Source organism: Chelmon rostratus, chromosome 17 (assembly GCF_017976325.1).
Source record: "Chelmon rostratus isolate fCheRos1 chromosome 17, fCheRos1.pri, whole genome shotgun sequence".
Classification (NCBI taxonomy): domain Eukaryota; kingdom Metazoa; phylum Chordata; class Actinopteri; order Chaetodontiformes; family Chaetodontidae; genus Chelmon; species Chelmon rostratus.
In genome coordinates, this window is record NC_055674.1 from 13,920,001 (window position 1) to 13,945,566 (window position 25,566).

Sequence of the window (25,566 nt, forward strand, 5' to 3'; positions counted from 1 at the left end):
TGATTTATTTGATATTAGTGTGGAATAATTATTTTCACCAATTTTGGTCATGCCATGGCATATAATATGCAGGATTTAAGTTGTCATTATTGCATTAACTTTTGGTTTCCATGGCCACATTCTTGTCACCAAGGAATAAATGATAGAAATTGTCCAAGGAGTAAATATTTGAATTTATGTGCTACTTTGCCGCACACAATTGCAAATCAGCAAGGCAATCTTATTTTTTGAATTAATGAAAGTTCTTGTAAGGTTGACAAAACCGCTATTTGAAGCAAGTGTTCTTATTTTTACTGTCCAAAACAAAATAATGAAAGCTCACTTTGGCTGTTTGTGCAAGTTTCCTCTGATCTTAAAATCAAAGTCTGGTCTGATTTGCACCCCCACAGAAGTACTACCCTACTGGTTTAAGAATAATCAACTAGCAATCACTTATCTCTCAGAAAACACAAATCCATTTCTAAATAGTACATAGTAGTAAGACATCTGTGTTATAGATCTTTGTCACTCCACTTTGGAAACCCTATGACTCTGATCTTTGTCCCATCAATAGCAAAACTATGACAGAAGCGACTGAAATATACTGTATGTAAGAGCTTTCATGAATCTTAAATTAAAACTGTTTTTAAATGCCTTTTGAAATAAAGAAAGTAATATTGATATGATACAAATATAGTAAACAAACATGTAAAGACAGGTACAGTGACCTACAAATATTTGTTATTTAGAGGATTTGATTAGCTTAATTGATGACCAACCGTAACTAAAGACTAAAATATTGTAATTGTAGTACCTCTTGCCTGAAAGGTATAAAGGTAACACATTGTGCCATGAATCTGTGCAAAAAAGTAGCATCATGTCAACCTGTATTTTTAAAATGTTTTTTTTAATTTGGGATAGAAACTGTTTGGATTCAAGTCTCAAAAAGTGTTTCATCCTTGACTGACCCGCCTCACTCCATTTGAGTGGATGATTCTAGCTACCATCATTGCCAACTGCATTGTCTTGGCTCTGGAACAACATTTGCCTGATGGGGACAAGACACCACTGTCTGAGCGCCTGGTAAGTTCAGCCGACACGATACGGTATGTGAGAATGTGAGCTATATGGAAACATGGTTTAGTCCAGGTTACAGTTCTGACTCCTTACTGATTTTACTTTAGTGGAGTGGCATGCAGCTACTCTACTGAAAGAGGCTGTTAAAACAAGCATTTCTTCACCTTGAAACAATTTAATGATCCAAATGTCTGTACACTATGACACCTTAGAAACAGCACATTCTTGCCGATACAGTAGGACTATAAAGAATATATACACAATATCTATAAGACACAGATTCACAATGAAATGTGCTAATTACATTAAAATATAAAAGTATATATGGAGACATGGGGTTAGAAAAGACAGAGTAGTTGCACTCAAATTCTCTTCCATCCCTACATTGCTGCACTGAAGATAATGTACACAAAAAGTGGTCTAATTTATGAAAATATTCTTCTGAACTCCCGCTTAAGCCTCCTTCACTTCCTTTCTCCCTTCTTTCCCCCTCACTTCCTCTGTTCTCTCACTCTCTCCCCTCAGGATGATACCGAGCCGTACTTCATAGGAATCTTCTGTTTTGAGTCTGGAATAAAGATCCTGGCCCTTGGTTTCGCCTTCCACAAAAACTCTTACCTGAGGAATGGATGGAATGTCATGGACTTTGTGGTGGTGCTCACAGGGTGAGTGGCAAGCAAAAAGACATAAGCCAAACACACACCTTTTGCAAACACACACACAGGCATGCACATACATGTAGAGGATGTACCTGCATGAATACTCAAAAATGCACATACGGTTATGAAGACACAGGGTCAGAATCAAATGTAGTTTTCCCTATGCTTTATTCAACTAAAACTGGACAAAAGGGAGTCGTTTGTCATGTGATTCAGTGTGTGTTGGTGCATCTGTGTGTTTGTGAGTGTCCTGTCCCTGCTCCTTTGCCCTAATGAATGGCCCCATCCGAAGCAAGGCAGCAGTCAGATCACAGAGCAGAACTGCAGGCAGCCAGCAGCCTGGGTAGCGAACAAATGTCACCACAATATACACAGAGATAGGGCTAGGGGGGTGGGCACAGAGGGAACAGACGCTGGATAAAAAGTATGAAGAGAGGATGCAAGAAAATTCACAGGTGCTGGTAGTTAAGTAGAGACAACAATGGGAACAATTATAAAGAGACAATGGAAGAGTGCACGAAATGAAAGAAAACAAATAAGGGAGGGAAAAACAATCCCCTCCAAAAAAAAAAGCAAGGGTTAACAGTACAATAATGGCAAAATGAAACGGGATTCAAATGGTGATACACATTTAACAACAGAATAGTGACCATCTAGAAAATGTGCATAGCTGTAGATGCCAAGCGCAATGAAAAAAAAAAACAACAACATGCACGCACACACACACAAACAAACACACACTGAATGAGTGAGCACTAGGTCTGGCAGTATGTCCTTATGCTTTAATAAGAGCAATCATGAAGCCAAGCTCATCTCAGCGTGGCACAACAGAGTGACTGTAAGAGAGAACAGAAGCGAGAAGACGAGTGTCAGCGAGCCAGCAGGAAGCAGTGAGATACAGAGAGCAGAAGGAAGCAAGGCTGTCCTTAAAACGTCCAGTAAAATGCCTGGTCTCACATAATCCCCCTCCCTCAGTGTTTCATAATAGGAAATGTTTATGCTTTGAGATCAAACCATCTGAGCAAGCATGACACAGCAGTTAAATCATCAGTGTCTCCTGTATGTACGTACGTACATTGCTGGTGTTGTAGTGGAGATGGTGATCCATCATGCAAGCATGAAATATTCTTACAGTTAATGCCCAGATGAGAGTAAAGCCCATGTCTGTAATGACAACCCATCTCTAATATTCTTACTGTAAACTACCTCCTGATTTAGTCAACAAACATGGGCATTGCTATATAGGTTGAAAGTCTCTATGTTCTACTGTATGTTGAGAGTCTTTTAAGGCTGCATTCTCAATATTTTCAGAGTCCTTGCTAGGACATGCAGAGCGTCCGTCATGTTTGTTGGCAATCTAACATTCAATAGATGGAAGCTAGGCTTTAGATCTTAATGTGTCTCCTCCTCCCTCTCCTTGTCGCATCAATACTTTTGTTGGTTGTTTGTTCAGTTGTGAGCTGTCTGCTGGCCTCGGGGTGATCTCTGCTCCGCTAGTCCTGATTTGTAATAGGCATGGGACTAAATTAATTTGACAGTGTTATCAATAGATGATCGACAAGGGCACCAACATGGGAAATTTGGCTAAAACTTTATTAATTGTAGATGTCCAGTCTGAAAAATAACAAATCACTCCAGGCACCCATGAAAAGTCAGTGGAAATGACACAGACTCAGTCTGAACACAGCACTATTTTGCAAGATTATATTTAGACTAATGAAAGTGAAGCAAGATGTACAAAAAGACAAAAATAAGAATAATAGAAAAAGGAATTAGAAAATAAGAAAGATGAATAAGGCTTAGAACATGCTAAGCAAGGTGCAGAGGACGAATTGAGAAAGTGCAACTTTTATGAAATTAACATTATTATGGAGCATAAGTAAAGCAATAATCAACAGATTTTCACGGAAACAATCCAGTTATTTTGCGATGTGACAGAGCGCACAGTAGTCTTCAATACTCTGTCGGCCACTTGTGATGCTAGTGTAATCAAGAAGTAAATCAAGAAGCTGCAGGGAGACATTGAACTGAATAAGCACACACAAAATACACAGACTATATATTCTCATGATACAATATGCACACTGACTGAAGTCAATACATTTTACACTCACACAAACACTACACACACATTCTTTGTTGTACTCTCTATGAATGGGGTTTGTGTTTTTAGCAGTACAGCTCTTTGAAGATGAAAGGCTACTTGGCCTTTCTACCCACCTCTGGCCGAAACCTTTGATAACACATTGACCATTGCATGCATGCGCGCAAGCGCACACGCACACACACACGCACACACACACACACACACACACAAACACATGCATTTACACTTCAAACATTCCTTTCTCAGTGCACTTGCTTGCGCAACACACATACAAAGACAAACACACAAATACAACTAAAAGTGTCTGACTAGATTAGCTATTCGCTCTACAACCTTGTTGGAGGTCAGAAAATTTGTGCATCCTTGTTTCTGCGCCCATGTGTTTGTGCATTGACCTATCCCTTATAGTAAATTGCCTGAGTGATTTGGCCCTGGGAATAAGCTAGTTGGTTTTTTTGCCCACTATTGATTATTAGTCCAATTACCCTTAGTTTACAGCCATTCTTGGCTAGCATCCTTCTCTCTGTTCCTCCTCCTTGTTGTGGTCCTTTTGTTTCGATAGGACTGGTATAGGGAAATGAAGGAAGAAAGGAAGGAAGCCTTCCAGTGACCTTTTAAAATCAACTGAAAATGAGATTTGCAAAATCTATGTTAACAGTGAAATGACAGTAAGAATAATGACTGATCTCTACCTACAAAATCATCTCCTTCACTCTCCTTTGCCATTTTGGAAGCATTTTGAAATCATGCTCTCTTGAAATAGCGTGTCTCTCAGTTTAAAATGTGTTTTGAGGGTATTGTGAAGAATTATTGAAACTCCCAGCAGCTGTCACACTCACATGATTAAATACTGCATGGGACAGTTCAGAGGTACTACCTTCAGTTCTGTCATTATCTAGAGTTGTGATGTGTGGACGTCTGATATGAAGCTATTTGTATGACCTTTATTCACCCATTTGATGTTCGGGATGATAAATGTAAGGTCATTTATAGAAATAATGAGATATCAGTAAGCTCATTAACACATTTGCTGGCAAAGGTAGGATATAATACTAATATGATAGAGCATTTATATATTTATAATTGTATATATATTATTATGCAGATGCATGAAATCTGAAATAGTTTAATAATGGTGATAGATGAAAGCAAGGAGACAAGGAGAGATAAGTTGGGAGTTTGGGGAAGAGATGAAGCGATTTGGTCAGTGATGTGGACAGAGATAATTAGCCACTTTTTGCTGAAGTCAGCAGGAAAGCAGACGGAGAGAGCGGGCAAAAAAGATTGTGTTTGTATAATGTGTTGGTGTCCCATGAGAAGGGGTCAATGGGGAGATTGTGTAATAGCAATCTTGCTTAATGTGACTCTCCTTAATCATTTCTGTTTCTCTGCATACAGTCCAGGTTTTATGTCTGTGTGTTTACCTGTGTTTGTGAATTTATGTTTAAGTTTATAAGATGTACTGTAGACAGCATCTCTGTCCCTACAATGTTTTCGATTGGTTATTCCAAATGACCTACTTTCCAGCATGCTTACGTGAATAAAATTATTCTCACTCAATATGTTTGATCTCTAACCAGCTCCTGTTTGCTGTACAGATGTGTGTGTATGTGCTTTTGTTATGTGTGTATATTTTGTATGAGTGTGTACATGTGTGTTTGTCTGTGTGAGTTGTGATACATTTACATTAAAGAGAAAAGAGGAAAAAAAAAGATCAATCAGGCTCCTCCCTTGGCCCTGTTACCAAGGTGATACAGAGATTCTATCAATGAGCCAAGGTCCCTGTTGCCATGGAAACACTTATGAATGAGAAAGGGCCCAGTAACCGTGGAGACGGTTTGAATGAGGAATTGCCTCATCGGCCTGACACTGTGACGGTGGATGCAGTCTAGAAACTGAAATGTCATCATATTACCATCGTAATCATCATCATTGTCTGTGTTATCTCCGTCTTCATCATCGTTATCAGTGTTATTTATATATTGATAGTCATGTCACAGAAATAGTTTCCACAAAATAATATGTAACTGCAGTGAATTGTCATTGCATTTTATTCCCCTTGTGCAATACATACTGTATTCCACCGTCCTTTCCTAGATCACCTCCTTCTCTCCCTTTATCACCATCCTCTATTGCATCTATGCAGTGTTATGTGTTGCCAAGCATCTTTTAAGCTAATTTATCCCTGAGTAAATCCTAACCTGCTTTGTGAGTGATGTTGTGTAGCTCTGACCTCCATGTGAAGCAGTGTTCTCAACAGTGTAAAATCATATCATCATCAATCATATTATTTAACAGCCAGTATGGAACTTTTGTCTCCCCCCTCTGGCATTGAGAGTAGTTACACAAACACTTTTCGATGTGGTTATGATGCCAAGGGCTCCGCCATGCCCCAAGTTGCCGTCGTCTACTCCGTGGCTCGGTTTGTTCCCTCCTTCTGCTCTGGCAAACCAATCAGTCAAGTGACGTAAAATGCAACACTACCAGTGCACCAGCCCAGCAGAGTCTCCATAGACTCCAGATTTAAAAAATTTAATATCCTGCTAAATATTCATATGGCAGTGATGGGCTTCAGCGGCATTGCGTTACATTTGGCAAGGGCTTCATTAGAATGGGTGTTCATTTACTTGAAAAATACTGCACTCTAACTTTACAATACAACAGTGTGTTCAAGTAATACAATGTAATTCCCATTCCATAAAAACAATATGCTACTGACCCTAAAAACCTCAGAACAGCGGTACAGTCAGAGTATTATTTAAATCATTATGTAAGTTCTATAATAGTCATCATGGCATAGTTGGTGGGAGAAAAAAAAAAAATATTTGCATGAAAATATATGCCTCTGCCAAAATCTGCTAACTGTATTTTTTAATCGTATTATTTTCATCTTGACTCTCTGTCAAAATGCACGCTCCATTGGCAAGCATGGGATGTGCGTCCGATGTTGTTATTCAAGTCATTGTAGTTGTTTATGAAAAAATACCAACAATGCCTTTATAAATAACTCATGAGCAGACAGTTGGTACTGTCAGGATAGCCTACTTGACTAAAAATAACGAAATTGTACTGGGTTAACTGTCTAGTACAAAATGTCAAAAACAGATGAATTAGCATATAGTACAATACTGGATTTTTAAAAACATAATTACATAAACAAATGTTTGATTTAACAGCTTAGCACTGGCATTTTTGAACTGCAGCTGGCATTTTTGCTCATTATTGGCTGCGATTTACACTGATACTGATACTTTGCAATAAGCTAATAACGGCTGATATTTTTGGTCAGGACGATTTGTAGTCTACCTCTAATAGAATATTACTTCCAGTAATACGTGTTATTGTTTTGTGTTTGTATAGGATTCAGTGAGTTGCTCAAGGCCACTTTTGTCAGAATGTTTTAGCTGCACACACAGCTGAAATACAGTGTTGCCTCGTGACTAAACCAGAAACCTCTCAGTTACAATTCAGCCTCTGATGAGGCATTTGATATCACACAATGTCATTACAAGGACCTAGCCTACACTTGTGATGAAGGACCTACCACTGGGGGGGCTTCCTTGTAATGCAATATACATTCAAAGCCACAACTTCACCCATAGATCCTGGGTCGGTGTTACTTTTCCTTCCTGTCAGTTTTGTGCGTTTCCAAGCACAACAGGCTGACTTCAAACCTGTGATTAAGGCTCTGCTGTGTCACTGGGCCTCTTAGTGGAACAGAGAAAAGTGGAAATGTGTCAGAGAGACTGAAAGAGAGAGAGAGAAGGAAGCGAGAGAGAAGTGGGAAGGAGGATGATTCACAGTGTGCGTCAGACGAAGGGACTGACTGGAAGTCTGGTAGCACAAGGGAACATCTTAACCCTCTCAATTACACACAGACAAACACATGTTGTTTACAAGTCTATATTTAAAAGATGAGTGGCGAGACACGTGCTGTAACACATACCACAACCTGTTTAGGCTGCAGCCCTACCGATGGCTTGAGGACAAAACATTTTAAACGTACAAAGAATAAAAATAGCCAAAAATAGGCAAGTCAGCATCTCTGATCCTCGCCATCTGCCAGTGCTCCCTCTGTCTCCATGCCTCTAAACCTCTCTTCCTTCTGCCCTCCCTCTTTGTCATCAGCATCGTCTTTCCTCTCCTCCCCATCACTCTTTTCATCAAACTTTTTCATTTTATGGTCCCTCTGTCTTCCCAAAACAAAGCACTCTCCCTTCAGCCCATCCCTTTCCTTTCTCGATACACTTCTCTGCCCCACTTCACTTCTCAGCTGTATTGATCAGCTCAGCTCTTACCGGATTTACATACAGCACTCACCCAGTTGCTTGTAATGCCCTGGCATGGGTTTGTGTTAAAGTGTGTGTATGTGAGGGAAAGAGGAAAACAGGAAGAGGCTAACTGACAGTGACAAGCTTGACTAGCTTAAATATCGATTGCCTGTTTGTGCACACTTTTCTGCATTTGTCTCTTTCCCTTCAGGATCTTGTCCACTGTGGGTTCAGATTTTGACTTGCGGACCCTCAGGGCTGTGCGAGTATTGAGGCCCCTCAAACTGGTGTCCGGTATTCCCAGTAAGTCAAAATCCTTCATTTGACAGTAACATTGAAAAATAGACTTCTCACTGTTTTTTGCTAGCCTCCTGCCTTTATCCCAAACATCTGAGAAAATGACATTTCTTTAAGTGCAGAACAATTTCAGATTTTATTGGATGATCAAAATAGCATGGAGAAGCATTTTGTGTCAAGGTTTTATGCAGCTTTTGTGTTATTCTGCATAATACACCTAAAGTGTTCCAACAAAAATGGTTCTGCTATGCACTCTCTGCTCCTTTTTTAAATGTTATAGTGGCAGTCGTGTTCCAGCACCACTGCAGTGTTATTAATAGCATGGACGCCACTACAGAGTTGAACAGGCAAACCAAGGCTTACTCATCATAAAAGTCACTAAGCTTCCTATGAAGCTTCCATTCCAATATATGATATATATTTGTAAAGTGTGCTTGGTTTCAACAAAACAACGTTTCACATGAAATTGAAAGTTACTACAGATGTTGCCATTGAGACCTTTTTTTCTTAGAAAACCTATTTGAGATTGAACCTTGGGTGTGGGTTATTTTACCTCAATTAAATGCATTTTACCAACTATATTCTGTGATCACAGGTTCAATCCCTCCATCACATACTGTAGTGTGCTCCAGGTAATAGGCAGTCCAGTGGGTGCAGCAAAATGGTTAATAGTGTAATCTGGTGCTAGATAATAAGGGGAGGAGGGAGCAGGTTATAGTAGTTCAGATCCTTGCACCTGTTTGTAAAAGCTTAAAATGCATTGAAATTAAAACTGATGATGGATAGCAATAATTATAAAAATCTTAATACTGTATATAATGTGTCATTCAGGTTTACAGGTGGTGCTCAAATCCATCATGAAGGCCATGATTCCTCTGCTGCAAATTGGCCTGCTTCTTTTCTTTGCCATCCTCATGTTCGCCATTATTGGCCTGGAGTTCTACATGGGCAAATTCCATACAACCTGCTTTGACAATCACACAGGTAAATGGGTGTGTGTGTCTGTCATTCTGTGTGTGTGTGTGATTGTGTGTTTGCCAATAGTCTGTAACTGTTTGCCCCAGTGAAGACCACACTCGCGGTTGGTAGACTTTAAATCATTGCAGCGCTAAAATTAGAAATGCAGTTTAGTTCAACAAAGCTACATTTTCGCCCTTAAATTCTCTGTAGTACATGTCTTTGTGATGGTAAAGGCAATTTCCACAGACTTCGTCTCATTTATTGCCAGTATCTGTATAATTTGGCCCATTTCACCTGTATGGAATTAAGATTATAATTTACATTTATAAAGAATTCAAGAAATTTAGACCATGTCTGTATAATTCAAGCAGGTTAGTCTATTGTGCTGTGTCATGACTGTGACCCAGCAATTGGATCTGAATTGGATCTCAATGTGGACACTAGACACACATAATATAATAATACCAGGTGTAAATGTAATCAGGTTCAATCATATCTAGATACAATCTTGATAAGAGACACATTTTAATGCAAGGTTCAAAGGGGGCGTATTTTATGTTGCCTATAATTTGTTTTTTGTATTTGTATTTCTTCACATATTTAATCCAGAAAGTAAAGGGAAAAATAAAATCGGACTTGAGCCAATGCATATCACTTCTTAGAAAATAAACAACATATTTGCATATGCCTGCTGTTTGTTTCAAAACACTTCCTCACATTTCATCCGTGTTCAGGTGAGATCCGAGAAGAGTTTCCATGTGGGACTGAGCCTCCGTCACGGCTGTGTCCAGACGGCACCATGTGTAGACAGTACTGGCTGGGACCAAACTACGGCATCACCCAGTTTGACAACATCCTATTTGCTATTCTCACCGTCTTCCAGTGTATTACCATGGAGGGCTGGACTGAACTGCTCTACTATGTATGTACTGCTGAACACATTTCCACACTCAGTGACTACCTTATTATCCTAAAATCACAGCGTGTATATAGAAAGCTATGTATCTAGTGAAGCAGGAATGAGACACTGAAGGAACCAGCTGCTGTTGAAGCGATTTTAGGTAGGGGCCACTGGGTAACCAGTCAATCAATTGAAAGTTGCAGGTCTCTGAGCCATGAGGTTTAGGCGAGAATAGAAAGGATCATTCAAGTGAAGAGGATGATAACCCAGAATGCAAAACCCATCAGTTCTTGTCACGGATTGGCTGCGCCAGCAGAGAAACCCCATAGCCAATTAATTAGATTTAAAGTGGAAATTATACAGTATCGGTCTGTTTGCCATGTAAACCCTGTTTTATGGATATTACATAGTATTTCCATTTTTGTAGCATTTTGTGGCCATTTTGTGTGGATAATAGTGCCACACAATATCTACAAAAGACAAAAACTAAATACCCAGTCAAATACAGCTGAACTTACTGTAGGTCTTAGGTCATTCGTCCAATAGTTCCGTCATTAGTTGTAATACTGTAGTATTCTCATTAAACTCTGATGCTACACGACCAAACCATCCAAGATTATTTTCTCTCATAAAATGCTGAAATTCAAGTGTGAAAGCATCCAGTGATATTCACATGTGAACAGTGTGCGTCTGCCCATAAAATAGGTACCAGGTGTTGAACAGTGTCATTACTCATGCCCAAGACTGAATAGTTCCCTGATGTCAGTGGCAACGGTTGCTAGGAAACCAGAGGTAGATGAGGGTCTTTGACTGTTACTGTAGTCGTCTTTTTTCCCATCTCCTCTCCCTCTCAGTCTGTTTTATTCCTCCCATTGGTCTTTTTCTTTCTTTCTTTCCTCTTTTTCCTCTTATTTTTCTATCCTCTTTTCATTCCTCCCTTCCTTCCTTCCTTTCCCTCTCACTCTGTCTCTCTATCCCTGTGTCCCTTCTTCCCGGTGCTGCTCTATATTTAAAAGGGCCTGTTCAGCCCAAGTTATTCTTGCAGCTGCTGGGGAGGGGAGCGATAAAAGTTTAATGGTAGAAAAAAGGGTCTGCGGTACATTGGGTACACAGCGGCAATACCAGCTTACATGCAGGAAGAAGGAAAGATGGAGGACGAAGGAGACGAGGATGATAGACAGGGAGGCTATAAGAAAAAGAGCACAAAGTGGGAAAAAGAGGAGGGGGTTTAGAGATCGGAAAGGGTAAAATGAAGAGTCAGTATCGAGACAGATCTGTGACAGTGAGGAGGAAAGGACAGATTGCACAGAAAAAGGAGGGGAGGAGAAGGGAAGGTTCAGGGAAGGTAGGAAAGAAGGAAGGAATGAGCAAATGAGCAACCATCAAAATGAATGAAATAGATGGGAAAAGCAGGAGAAAGGGGTCCCACAGAACGATGCAAAAGGGAAGGAAAAAACAGTAGGAATGAATAAAGAAAATGGAAGGAGAGCCTGGACAGCAGGATGGTAGAGACAGAGAGGGAGAGACCAAAGCATTTGTTATGTATTATTTACTCTGCACTGAGCAGCTAAATAGAGTGGCAGATACGCATTTACTTATTGAGATGACTTAAAGCAAAATCATGTCAGGCCTGCTGTTGTTTATATTTCCAACAGCAGTGGACAGCACTTTTAAGGGCAATGGACATTTTTTTTAATAGCCACATTGTTTCGATATTTAATGATGTGTTTAAGACAGATTTTCTAACACAATTTTCCCTCCAGATGTTTTTTTTTTTATTCTATGAACAACTTTTGAGTGAGTATTTAAGACACATACCCCATGTGCAGTACCTGGATGCAAATAAATGCACTTTAATTTGACAGACAGGCCTAATGAATTGCACTGATATTTTCTTAAATACGCGGATGCTGAGACAGACGTTAACATACCCCTAGTTTACAGCACAGACGGACCAAAGCATATGCTATTGAAGCTGATTCATGCAGCTGTACAATCATCCTACTATGTAGGAATGTTGTAATGTCTCAGTCATTATGATTCATGGCAAATCTCCCAGTGTTCACTAATAAACTGTTAACCAAGTGATGTTTCTGTTAGCTTAGATGCTATTATAACAAGTTCAGAGGTGAAGAGCAAAACATTGATTACACTGCCTGATGCCTGTGTGTGTGCTTCCAGAGCAACGATGCCTCAGGGAGTGCATGGAACTGGATGTACTTCATCCCCCTCATCATCATCGGCTCCTTCTTCATGCTCAACCTGGTGCTGGGTGTGTTGTCAGGGTAAGTGTGTGCGTGCGTGCGTGTGTGTTTTTTGTTTCTGAGTGTGCATATGACAAAGATAGTGTAAAGGTTATTACTAATTTTTAATCCCATGTGCTTTAATAGTTTGATAGATTTTGAAATTGATTTAAAAACGTTTATTGTATGTATATCACACTAAAAATGTGTGTGTGTGTGTGTCTGCAGGGAGTTTGCCAAAGAGAGAGAGCGTGTGGAGAACAGGAGTGAGTTCCTGAAACTAAGAAGACAGCAGCAGATTGAAAGGGAACTCAATGGTTATCTTGAGTGGATCTGCAAAGCTGGTATGTACATTATAATGTGTGTGGACTTCATTTCACACAAAGAGACATACAACCATAAAACATTGCAAAAATGACCCGTTGGATGGTATCATAGTGCATTCTGTCCCCAAGTTTTCAATAATCAGTAGTTTTGATACATTGAAATGAAATGTTGGAGACAGGTGTATGTAATATCAGTATTTCATTAAAGCAAACTCAGCACCTTCAGATAACACACTGTTACTGTACATTTCAATTAGGAAACTTATCAGAAACACTTCACAGTGTTGCTGCTGTGTGTAGATTTATCTTCACCACTTGAAGTTTTTCTGTTCCCAAATTTGTGGTGTCATCTCCTGCCCCTCACATTACACAAATTAAATATTTTCAGTGATTCATGTCTACTGGAACCTAATTTACCCCCAGGGGGAGGTAAAGTATACAGTAGGTATAGTTCTTGGAATGTTGTACAAACAAACTTGAATTATAGCCAGTGCACTTTTTCAGCCTTGACTTACATCACTAGGATTAAAGACACTTGTTTGATGCTTGAAAAGGGAAGACCAGCTCTTTGCCTGCAGATCTCCTTCTCTCTCTTGTCTTTTTACTCTGACCCGTCTGCTGAGGACAGGAAAGATGGAGAGAAGATAAGAGGAATGGAGGGTTGGATGTTGGAAGGAGGGGATAAAGGGGCAGATAGAAAGGACAGACCTTTGATCTTCTTGAAAAGACAATCTACATAAAAACAAGGAAGCTAAAAAACAAAGGAGGGAGGGATGAGTACCAAGCACAGGTGCAGGTCATAGACTTTGTTTTCAGTTTTAATTAAAATGAGAAATGATAATTGATGATTAAAAAAAAAGATTTGTTAGATGATGTGGAAGTCGTCAAAGACAAATTTAATCTGGCTTTATAATGGATTAACATTTTTCTTTGTGTGTTTTGTAGAAGAGGTCATCTTGGCGGATGATGAAAATGAAAATGATTACGATGGTATGAATTTACTATTTTCATTGTTCTGTGTTACTGCATGCATGATTATGATTTTTTTTAAATGATACTAATGAATTTAACACATTCAGGCATTTCAGCACCATTGTACAATACATTAAACACTTTTTTTTCTGTTACAGGCTCCCGAAGGAGAGCCACAAAGAACCATAAGAGCAAAGCTGAGCTTCTTAACCCAGAGGAAGGGGAGGGGGATCTGGCAGTAGGTAAGATACATACTCTCTCTCTTTGTGTCACTCTCTCTCTCTCTCTCTCTCTCCCTCACACACACACACACACACACACACACACAGACACACAATAACACACACTCAAAGGCAAACCACAGGAACATACAGATGCTATCTTATCTTGCATATCAGCATTACCTGACTCTCCTCTCCTTCCCTCTCCTGTCCTCCACTCCTGTGCACTTCTCTCCTTGTGTTACATTTTTTCCTGTCCCCAACCCCCCTCATTTTCTGCCTTTCTTTTCTCTAACCTGCCCTTGTTACCCCCTGCCTTCGTCTCTCCTCCAGCCCCTCTTTCTCCAGACAATAGTTTTTTCATAAGACAAAAGATTTTTATATTCTATGTAGTGATATTATGTTGTGTACATAATCTAATTGGGACAGCATTTGCCAGGAAGAGCACAGCTGATGCTACCAAAACTGAATTATGCATCAATATTTACCTAAAAATAAAAACAGATATAGAAAGTGCATGTAAAACTCATTGGAGTATGTCAACAAGCAAAACATCTATGGTAAATAGTTTAAAGATGATGGCAAATGAATTGCTCAGTAAGAAAGATATTCACCTTTATTTTATAATTTGTGGGGAGAATTACAAAAAAATGGTAGCAAAGAGTTTAATGGAAGTGATGTTATACTTACCTGCTCTACTCATGAGCAGGATGGTAGGTGAAGCCAGGTTGAAAGCATTTATTCTTTTCATCTATTCACTAACTTTATCCCTCGTACTCAACATTGGGACCTACAGTCCATCATATATTGCATGTAGCATCTGAGTGTTATAATTTTAACTACAGTATGTACTCAAGTAGGGAATTTTGATGTTGCCAATCTTGTTGTAATTAAGTGAAAAATGAAAGAAGCAGATTACTTTGTACACTAATGGTACACTAAGATCCAAAATGTACACAACCACACTAATAAACTACTGTTTGCTTCACTGTGAAGCTAATAATATACAATGTGCCTCACTTATCGTTCCAGGTTCACCATTTGCCCGTGCCAGCTTGAAGAGCTCCAAGCTTGAAGGATCTACTTTTAAGCGGCGGGAGCGACGGTTACGCTTCTTAATCCGACACATTGTTAAGTCCCAGGCCTTCTACTGGACTGTACTGTGTTTGGTGGGCCTCAACACACTGTGTGTGGCAGTGGTGCACTACGACCAGCCAGAGCCACTTTCAGATTTTCTGAGTGAGTAAGAGGGAGGGCGATACATGCATGCTTAGTACAAACATGCATAGATTATCTCTACAAATGCACAGATACTCTCAGCACAGATTACTGGAAAGGAGTAGGTGAGCAAATTTTTGAATAAACGTGACTAAATCCACCAAAGAGCTGACCCAACCAGATAACACAAGCACATCCGAACATGCAATGTCTTCCTTTTGCACAGATTCTTGTTGTATTTCTCTTTTTGATAAACACTCACAAATGAAATAGAGTTTAGAGGATGCGTGAAAAAATGTCTTTGCGAAAATAATTTCAATACATTTGGTAAAAATCACAGATTTATTTACAAACACATTAATTCTTAAGTATGTCATAAAACACTGACCTTCCTTATAGACAATGAAGGATGGATAGGATAGGGAGCACAATTTACAGATAAAGGTTGAAGGATGCAGGGATCGAATGCCTCGTCTCACGTTTGAGCTTCTCCTCCTCTTCTTGTCTTCCCTCCGTGTAGATTTTGCTGAATTCATCTTCCTGGGGATATTCTTGACGGAGATGTTTGTAAAGATGTACGGCCTGGGCAGGCAGGCCTACCTCAACTCCTCCTTCAACTGCTTCGACTGCATTGTGAGTCCCACAGCACTCGGGGACACACCTGCACACAAAGGCACAAATAGATACACACACAAGCACAAACTCACAAGCAGGTGCAGACATTCACTTCACACCTATTAGACCTTACACACACGCGCACGAAAAAATGCATTGATGGTTTGCTGATGTGTGCATATTACTTGCCCATTATGATGAATAACCAAATGCTTGCATATGCTTGTGTCCGCTTCAGGTGATATGTGGTAGCATATTTGAAGTGCTGTGGTCCATCATTCAGCCGGGCACTTCGTTTGGCATCAGTGTGCTACGAGCTCTCAGGTTATTGAGGATCTTCAAAGTCACCAAGTGAGTCTGCTGTGTTGTAGTTCTCAGTATTTCTCCTATTCATGTAATATACACAGTATTACACTCAGTTAAACGTATGCTTCTTGTCTGCTGTTATCAGGTATTGGGCATCTTTGCGTAACCTCGTCGTGTCTCTGCTCAACTCAATGAAGTCCATCATCAGCTTGCTTTTCCTGCTCTTCCTCTTCATAGTTGTCTTTGCCCTGCTGGGCATGCAGCTCTTCGGAGGACAGTCAGTGCTGTTTTCCTTTACCTTGGCTTCCCTCCCTGTGTCTCTCTCCTCCTTCCTTTTTAACAGTCGGCATTCGACTTTCTACTAAGAGATTGGTTTCTGTTCATTGCCAGACTGGCTAAGTAATTTTTGGTAGTTTTTCTAAAAAGATGCTTGTGTTTTTCCCCTTACGTGTCTCTCTTCCATCTCTCTCTCCAATTTGACTCACTCCCATTTTTTTGCCCTGTTAGGTTTAATTTTGAAAATGGCACTCCTCCGACCAACTTCGATACCTTCCCCGCAGCAATAATGACAGTGTTCCAGGTGAGGAGAGGAGGTGATGTAAAGGGGAGGAAGGGAGGGAGAGTTCTGGTGGAGGGAGGGAGGCAGAAAGGTGGGAGAAGACGAGGGCTGGATTAGGACTAAACGATTAAAGGACTAAAGAGGATTTGCACGCGAGGAAGTGATATAACATGTAGAATGCTACTTTGGAATCTTAAGTGTCATTAGTCAAAAGCATAATTCATTAAATTACTACTTGCACTACTACTACTCCACTTGGAGTGAATATGGCCTCGTCTGACTATTTGTGTGTGTGTTTGTGTTTGTGTCTGCGTATGTGTGTATGAGCCAGATCCTGACTGGCGAGGACTGGAACATGGTGATGTACGATGGCATCAAATCTCAGGGCGGAGTCAACAAGGGCATGGCCTTCTCTGTCTTCTTCATCGTGCTCACGCTTTTTGGCAACTGTATCCCTTGACGTGACAATACAAAGATGCACATAAAACACTCACACATGTACTGGAAATGAAGAAATTTGCAGTTATGATTTAAATTTTAGTTTGACTTACTGAGTTAAGATTGAATACACAGGCATGCAAAGGAAAATGCTTATATACAGTACATAAATAGATACTGACACTTATGACATTATGAGATGAGCATTTGACCCTGGCGAAATAAATGCCATACAGCTAAAGATCCAGTAGATGGTAGTGAAGACGAAACATAATATTTTAGAGATACGATGACTCCATGTCACAATCCACATTCACAGGTAAAAGTAATCCTCTACTAGTAAAATGAATGATATCTTGGCTATGACCTTGGTTCTTGTGTCAGCGGTCCATCATCATTCTGCCAAAAATTACAGTACACCCAGTGTTTTGAATCTATTACTGTATGTGCATGCTGTACACCCATGTACTAACAAACACAATACTTGCTTGATTTCCTTTAACTCTATGTTCAGACACTCTGCTGAATGTGTTCTTAGCTATCGCTGTCGACAATTTGGCCAATGCACAAGAACTCACCAAGGTACACTATAGTCCATTTTTACTTAAAATCTCAGTACCTAATCTTTTCTGAACATTCAAAGTCATAAGAATTGCACTCCTCTACTCAATGTATTCCTTCTGTTTCCCACATTACCATTATTCCCACCTCGTTCATCTCTGGTTTTTGATTTCCTTCATAATCCCTTGCCCTGCAGGATGAACAGGAGGAAGAGGAGGCTGCCAGTCAGAAGATCGCCCTGCAGAAAGCCAAGGAGGTGGCTGAAGTCAGCCCACTGTCTGCTGCCAACCTCTCTATTGCAGCGTGAGTTTCTGTCTATGTTACTCTTGCATTCTCGTTGTTTACATCCATTTTAAAACATTTTCACTGCAGGCAGGAATTTTAGGGCCAAACAATTGCATGTACCTTAAAAAAAAAAACCTCATTCAGCAACTAAGAGTCTCATATCTTGGAGAAAGCACAGAATAGTCTAGAATCAGAAAATAATCACATCTTCAGGTATCAGCCTGACAATGGTGATGTTATTGCAAACTGCTTTGTACATCACAGTTTATGGAAAGTGAGCCTCAAAAACCTTGGCCCACATCAAAAGATTATATTAAAATACTGACTCTAGAAAAAAAGTTTAGAACCACACAGTGACTTTCAGAAATCCAGCTTAAATCACCACTGATATAATTTAATTTTAGTGTGCCACTGTGTTGTCACTACTACAAATTATTGATGAAATTACCTTCCTCCCTCTTGGATTATTGTTAGTTAAGTGTTTTTTTTCCCCCATTGATTCTTTTACTTTGTCATTCTGCAACACTATTAATTTGCTTCATCAATACAATAACAACTAAATTTCTTTAAAATATTGCTTTGCTTGGAATAGTTTACAGTTTATCTGGTTTTTCACACATGCACAATTAAAGATGTGTTTATTTTTTTACGGAGGCTGACAAGGGCAAAGCCGCTGCAACGGTCCTGCTGCTGCAGCTTCAGAAATAGATCCAATTCAAAAACACATACAAAAATATACAATACAACTTGTCGGCCACTGTAGTTTTCATTATCTGACAACAGTAAATTTAATTCTAAATTAAAACATGCATGTACGTGCTTCTTTCTCCCTCTCTGCCAGCTTCTTCTTCTCCTTCTCTTTTCTTCTTTTTATTTCTCTTTTCTTTTTGTCACATTCTTTTGTGCATACTAAAACACACACACGAGCCAGTGCTGGAGTGATCTGGGCCAGCCCTCCTCTGGTCAGGAGAGTCAGTCTTTGATCTCTTTTCGCTGTATACACAGGGGTCTTTTTCACTCCTGGTAAAGTTCACACACTCTCACTCATAGAGACACACACACATACCACACTTTGGTCTGTCCCTAAAATGGCACAACAGGGGAGCCCAAGTCTGCTTAGAAATACCACACACACAACACATACACACAGTTCTGACCTTTACTGCTTTGATACATCAGCCTCTGCCCACTTAGTGTCACACACACATATCTTCACACACTGATGCATTGAAAAAACACGCCCAAGGGTTAAAGCTTATAACATGTTCATCATTTCATGAATCACACTGTTATTCGTGACTGTATGTACTGTACTTCACCGTGCTGTGAGCATTTGTGTATCACAAACTTTATGTTACCTGGGAGTCCTATTAAGGTTTGATATTTCTTTTTCAATACAATGCACATGTATTTATGTGTATCTGTGTGTAGGTGGTGTGTGTGTGTGTGTGTGAGAGAGAGTGAGTGTGTGGTTTATTTAGTAAAGCTACACTTGCATATTAACCAGGATCCTGCAGCCAACTTGCTTAGGAAAACTAGGCACTTGCATGTACTGTATGTAGAAAATGTGACAGATGTCTCTAGATGTTACTTAATAATTTTGTACTTTAAAACCTCAGAGGTTAGGGTAGAGTCAATAGTAGAGTCTTAGATTTTAGTTAACTGTTTTTATCGAAACAAACATAGCACTAGTTGTGTAGGGCTACAACGTGCATTACATTCCACTGTATCAGTGTAAATCCAAATCCCTCATTTCTGTAATGCAAAAAAGGAAAGACATTGAAATTCCAAAGGAGATTTTCAAAGCAGGGATTTTAAACTTGGGGACATCAGTGGTGCATGAAGAATCTCTTAAGAAGATATTCCATGGTGGGCTCAGGAAGGAGGCTGCCGTGAAAGCTACATAAAACCCATGGAAAACAGTTGTAAGGACACATAACACTAACTAGTACTCTCAAAATGACAACACAGTGCACAACGGATTGCAGAAATACAATAACAATTTAGCGAATCAGTTTAATCACTTTACAGTTGTGAGTTTAAAAGGCTGGAAGGAGTTTCACTACTGTGATTTCAGTATAAATGCACTATAGCTTGTGATAACGGTCTTGAAATTATGCTTAACTTAGCTTAGCTTCTCCATTTAACATTGCTGTGCACTAAACTATTATGCCCTATAGCAAAGCATAACATGTTCTCATTGGTTCTTATAGGCATAGGCAGTATGAGCACATCACATTTTTTAGGGCAGTATTTTTGTAATGTGCACACTGTTCTCATGCATGGTAAACACATGGGACCATACTTTGTAAGGGGTTTTTGAAAGTGAGGAAATTTTTTTGAATTTATTTTTTGTAGTGTAGTGTACTGTAATCTTATTAGGTAATCATATTAGATATGATAGAGGAGGAATTTGATAAAGGACTTTGATAGCAAAGAGAGAAAAGGGCAAATGGGACATTAAAAAAAATACATAAACAATGGTGGACAAGGCGAGAAAGAAATGAAGACTTTGTAGAGCAAGAGAGTTTCTGGGAAAGGATAGCTAAAAATATTTACATTTAAATTTTAAAGATACTGCAGAGACAAATATGAACATCAGATACTGCTAGGAGTTGAGAAAGATATTGTAAAAGATGCAAAGAAAGATTGGACCAGAATGGCAGTAATCATGCAGGGCCAGTGAGTGATGCAAGAAAGATGAAATTTGTGAGATTGCAAAATGTAGGACAGTGAAAAATAAATAGGATTGTTGCAGATTCATGGAGCAAACTGCAGAGGTGAGTGTGTGTGTGTGTGTGTGTGTGTGTGTGTGTGTGCGTGTGTGTGTGTGTGTATGTGTGTGTGTTTGTTTGTTTGTACGTATGTGTGGAGGGTTGCATTCCAAAATGCTGAATCTTTTTGCCAAAACTTCTTGACATAGTTAGTTTTTGCTTTTCAGGAATGTGTTTATATATTTAGTAATTCAGTTTTTACAGCCCTTTTTATTTTAAAGTGACCATTTTTAAAGGTAGACTTTTTTAAATGCTGGATGGATAGCCCATTTTGGAATGAAATCCTCCTTCTGTTCTCTCGTGCCATCTCACTCACCAGCTGTTTCCCTCCTCAGCAACAAAGTACACAGTGAGTGTCACAACGCTACCGACCCCTTTCTGGACTGGTATTTATTTATTTGTTTATTCATTTCTGAATCCCTTCTGTTGATTGACTTTACAACCATTCCTTGCTTTCTTTTGTGTTTTAGAACACCATCCTTTCCTTGTACCTTTGTTCCTAACTTTTTTATGAACTACATACCTGGCTTTCTTTAGCTGTTATTTGTGTTGGCTTATTTTTAGGAGTACATTTTCTGTTGCCGTCACCTTGCAGTACGGCTGTTGCTTTTCTGTGGTTGACTATTGGCCCTGGGAGGAAAACGAGTTAACGTTGATAACTGGTAGTAGTTTTGGAGGGTAAGAAAGGAGGTGGTCACTAACAGTTTTTGGGTTTTTCTGCCAAAGTAGATAAAAAGACTGCTCAGTCACTTTTCAGTTAAGCTCAATGTGGATTTTGGGGTTTCATTTCGGCTTTTTGTCTTGAGTAAACCCTGTTCAGTAAATTCTGTATAATTTAGTTGGGGTAGGTTAATTACTATAAAGACTACTATAAAGTATACAGTATAATAACAAATTCTGACCTTGCCTCAGTGTTATCCTCCATTTTTTGTGTCCCCACATGGTTTACCAAATGAGGGCTGTCCTGCCCAGTGCTTTGGCAAGCTGTGTGGACATCCAGAACCTTGTTTTGTTGAGCTGCCTTATTCTGTAGGTCCAGCCAAATGACCCTTTAAATGTCTGTGGCCCACAGTGTGTCTTTATGTCCTGGCTATTTTATGTACTTATATTTTTGGTGTTAGTTTTCACATCATTCTCATGGCTTTATGTATATATTGGCACAGCACTAGTTGTCTTTAAACAGGTATTTAATGCTGTCAATCCCCTCCTCTCTCTGTCCACCCTGCTTCATTTTGCAGTAAAGAGCAGCAAAAGAACCACAATAAGGGGGTCAATAAATCAGTGTGGGAGCAACGCACCAAGGAGCTGAGGAGACAGACTCTGGTGTCCAGCCGCGAGGCCCTCTATAACGAGCTGGACCCTGACGACCGCTGGAAGGCAAGGACGGGGAGGGAGGAGCACAACAATGTAAAGGACAAGGCAAACAAAGGCCTCTAGGCTTGTGCTATCAGTGTACACAAGTAATGGCGATGATGATAATGATGATGACTTATGTTAACATGTTGCTTACCTGGTGTTTATTTATGTAGTTTATTATTTGTTAATGTTGCCATGTGTAATCTATATATTGGCTAGAAAATGCCAAATGTGGGTATATTCTGCAGTTACAATGTTAATAATTTTCTTTTTGTGTAGCTATAGAAAGATGTGAATAGTAGCTTTACATCATCTTCTTGTCTCCTCTGTATCTTCCATCTCTCCCTCTATGCTGCCTCTCTATCCTCTCGTCTTCTTGCAGGTGAACTATTCACGTCACATTCGTCCAGACATGAAGACCCACTTGGATCGACCCTTGGTCGTTGACCCCCATGAGAACCGCAACAACAACACTAACAAGACCACTGCAAACAATTCAGACCTTTGCTTCAGCCAGCACCATCCTGCTGATGAGCTCCACAAACAAACACGCCTCCATGAACATGGAGGCCAAGTAGGAGGGGGTGGTGGAGGAGGCTCGGGTCCAGTCAGGCCTCCCTTGGAGCGGGGCGAGTCCACAGAGAGCAGGCGGAGCCGCAAAGGTGAGCACCACCACCACACCTCGCATGTCCGTTTGGATGCTACAGTGATCCCTGGACCAGGCTCAGAGGAGAGGCCATCCAGGCGCCATCACCACACCCGGAGTGGAAGCCGAGGGGGAGGGCAGTCAGAACACAGGAAGCCCAGGTCACATCGAAAATGTGCAGAAGATGGTGAGGATGGCGGAGGAGGAGCTGGAAAAACAGGGAGGCATAAGAGCAAAGGGGTTGATGGAGGTGGAGAAGGGGGAGAGCAGGAGGGAGCTGGCGACGGCAGTGAGAGGAGGCCAAGAAGAAATCGCCATGGCAACCAAACGGATGGCGAAGGGAAGAAGATGTGCCAGCACAGAAGGAAGTACGTCCATCGCACGCTGCTGTAGATATGATGCAAATATAGACTGGTTCAATAACCAAGATATTTTTCTGTCTTCTGATGTCCTCTAATCCAAAAAGTTTATCCTTGTTATTTCTTTCTTCTTCTCTCGTCTGTGCTTCTGTCACACCTCTGGATGTTTTCTCCACCTCTCCAGTCTTTCCTCTCCTCTCTTCATCTCAGCATTATTTTTTCTATCACCAATTGTTTCTTCTTACTCCCTCTTTTTAGGGATTGCAGTGTCCCTAACCTCTCCACTACACGGCCCATCCAGAAGAGCCTCTCCAGGCAGGACAGCCAGTACAGTGAGGATATGGACAACCTCATGAACACCAAACTGGTCTCTGGCTCAACCCCAACCAGCGAGGTTCACCCTAATCCAGTTACCAACCACACTGTGGCCCCTGGCTTTGGATCTGCCCTCCATCTTGCTAACAGTGGCACTCATGGGAGTTTGGTCACATTAGATAGCTATGGCAGCATCGCACATCACCGTGCTAATAGTGTCATCAGGCTGCCCCACCCTGACTACACAGCTGTTGATATGCCAATTTTTCCATCCACCAATGCCATACTGCAGGGTAAGGACAAATTTTTTTTGTCTCTTCTTTAGCTGTTTTCTTTAATAACAAACGCCATTTTAACCCAATCTGCTTTTCCCTGCCTTTTGTCTCTCCGTCTTTGATCCAGTCAACAAGAATGCCAACACAGAGCCTTTGCCTGCCAAGGAGGATAAGGACGATGATGATGATGAGAAAGGAGGCGAAGGAGGGCCCAGGCCCATGCCTCCATTCAGCTCCATGTTCATCCTGTCCACCACCAACCCGTAAGTGGGATGGCTACAAATACATACACACACTCACCCGCACTATCTGAATCCATATAGGCAGGCATACACAGGAATGCATTATTGAGGTATTCACACAGCATTTGTTTTTTGTTGATCTTTGGATTTTATAGCTGAATCCTGGATAGAAAATGGATCTACTAAAGCCACAGTTACACTTGCATATGCACACGTACAAACACGTGCATACAGATGTAGCAAGGAAAAGCAATATATCTACAAAACAGAACAAATGGTATGCATAGAACTAATGCACAAGAAAAAAAAATTGTCCTTGTTTGCTTCTAGGTTTCGACGGGCGTGTCACTACATCTGCACCCTGCGTTATTTCGAGATGTGTATCTTGCTAGTCATTGCCATGAGCAGTATTGCCCTGGCTGCTGAAGACCCTGTCTGGCCAGAATCCCCTCGCAACAATGTAAGAAAGTCCAATGCTTTTGTTGCGTGACATATAATGTGTATAATGTTATTACAGTGCCTATTACTTTTGTTTTTATTTAATATGCTGGTTCTTTTCTTCTTTGTAGTATCACTCCAGCCCGCGACATGTGTGGAGCTGGACCAGTGAATTCATAAATAAATCTACATAATATCACATGAAACATAATTCAAGCAATCAAATGCTCCTACTATCATTTTGATTGTCAATTTTTCATGTCATGTATTCTTTTTGTTCATGCAGGACAATGTATTACTAGTTGAAATCTTAAAATCTTAAAATATAGCAATAAAACAATAATATCAGGTAGTACAGTATATGTATGACATTGCAGAAATAAATAAACTGAATAATGTAAATACATCACAGCCCAGTGTAAAATGATCAACATCTAAATTTGAAAATCCTCATACCTTACATACGCTTTCCATTAGTTGGATGCACAGCAAATCAGTCCCTCTTTCTCTTTGTGCAGGTGCTACGCTATTTCGACTATGTCTTCACAGGAGTGTTCACATTTGAGATGTTGATAAAGGTAAGGCAATGTTCGGAAATAAGAATCATCAACTTCCTCCAGAAGCATTGAGAAACCTAGCCCAAATGAAAATTGGACACTTCTCATTGCACACTGCAAGGCCAAATCACACACCCCAGGGGTTTACATCTCATAATCATCTTCTCTTCTTCTCCTGCAGATGGTGGATCTGGGATTGGTCTTGCACCAGGGCTCTTATTTCCGGGACTTGTGGAACATCCTTGACTTTATAGTGGTTAGTGGTGCTCTGGTGGCCTTCGCCTTCACGTAAGTCTCCCTCCTGCCTCCCGCTGTCCTCTCCTCTCTTCCCCACTTCCTGCTCCTCCACCTCTCCTGTCTGTCTACTGCCTCACTGGCACCTTGGAGGACAGCATCCCCTGTTCTTTCTTATTCACCCATGGCTCAATTCCGGCTCTCTCTGCCTCTACTTCCTCTTCCTCTCTCTCTGACTTCTGTTCTTTCATACTCTCTTATACATTTTCTCATTTCCCAGTCTCCTGTCTTCTCCTCCCTTAAACTTTTTTCCTGCATATGCTTACAAATGGCCAATCCTCTGCAGTTGGCCCTTTCCTCTGCCACTCCTCTCTC

General features: G+C 40.4%; 1 protein-coding gene across 1 annotated transcript in view; it reads left to right on the top strand.

Moving 5' to 3' along the window:
- cacna1aa (calcium channel, voltage-dependent, P/Q type, alpha 1A subunit, a) overlaps nt 1-25,566 on the top strand; it is an 80,107-nt gene that overhangs the window by 17,199 nt on the left and 37,342 nt on the right. Inside the window, exons 2-26 of the mRNA XM_041957123.1 lie at nt 957-1,062; nt 1,582-1,721; nt 8,305-8,396; nt 9,222-9,374; nt 10,085-10,272; nt 12,433-12,536; nt 12,723-12,838; nt 13,766-13,810; nt 13,951-14,034; nt 15,046-15,252; nt 15,752-15,864; nt 16,085-16,197; nt 16,298-16,429; nt 16,660-16,732; nt 17,043-17,160; nt 17,664-17,731; nt 17,907-18,013; nt 21,105-21,155; nt 22,008-22,176; nt 22,508-23,139; nt 23,389-23,738; nt 23,848-23,983; nt 24,293-24,422; nt 24,919-24,978; nt 25,139-25,245. Of these exons, the coding sequence (XP_041813057.1) occupies nt 957-1,062; nt 1,582-1,721; nt 8,305-8,396; nt 9,222-9,374; nt 10,085-10,272; nt 12,433-12,536; nt 12,723-12,838; nt 13,766-13,810; nt 13,951-14,034; nt 15,046-15,252; nt 15,752-15,864; nt 16,085-16,197; nt 16,298-16,429; nt 16,660-16,732; nt 17,043-17,160; nt 17,664-17,731; nt 17,907-18,013; nt 21,105-21,155; nt 22,008-22,176; nt 22,508-23,139; nt 23,389-23,738; nt 23,848-23,983; nt 24,293-24,422; nt 24,919-24,978; nt 25,139-25,245 (3,594 nt within the window). The remainder of the gene's footprint in view (nt 1-956; nt 1,063-1,581; nt 1,722-8,304; nt 8,397-9,221; nt 9,375-10,084; nt 10,273-12,432; nt 12,537-12,722; nt 12,839-13,765; nt 13,811-13,950; nt 14,035-15,045; nt 15,253-15,751; nt 15,865-16,084; nt 16,198-16,297; nt 16,430-16,659; nt 16,733-17,042; nt 17,161-17,663; nt 17,732-17,906; nt 18,014-21,104; nt 21,156-22,007; nt 22,177-22,507; nt 23,140-23,388; nt 23,739-23,847; nt 23,984-24,292; nt 24,423-24,918; nt 24,979-25,138; nt 25,246-25,566) is intronic.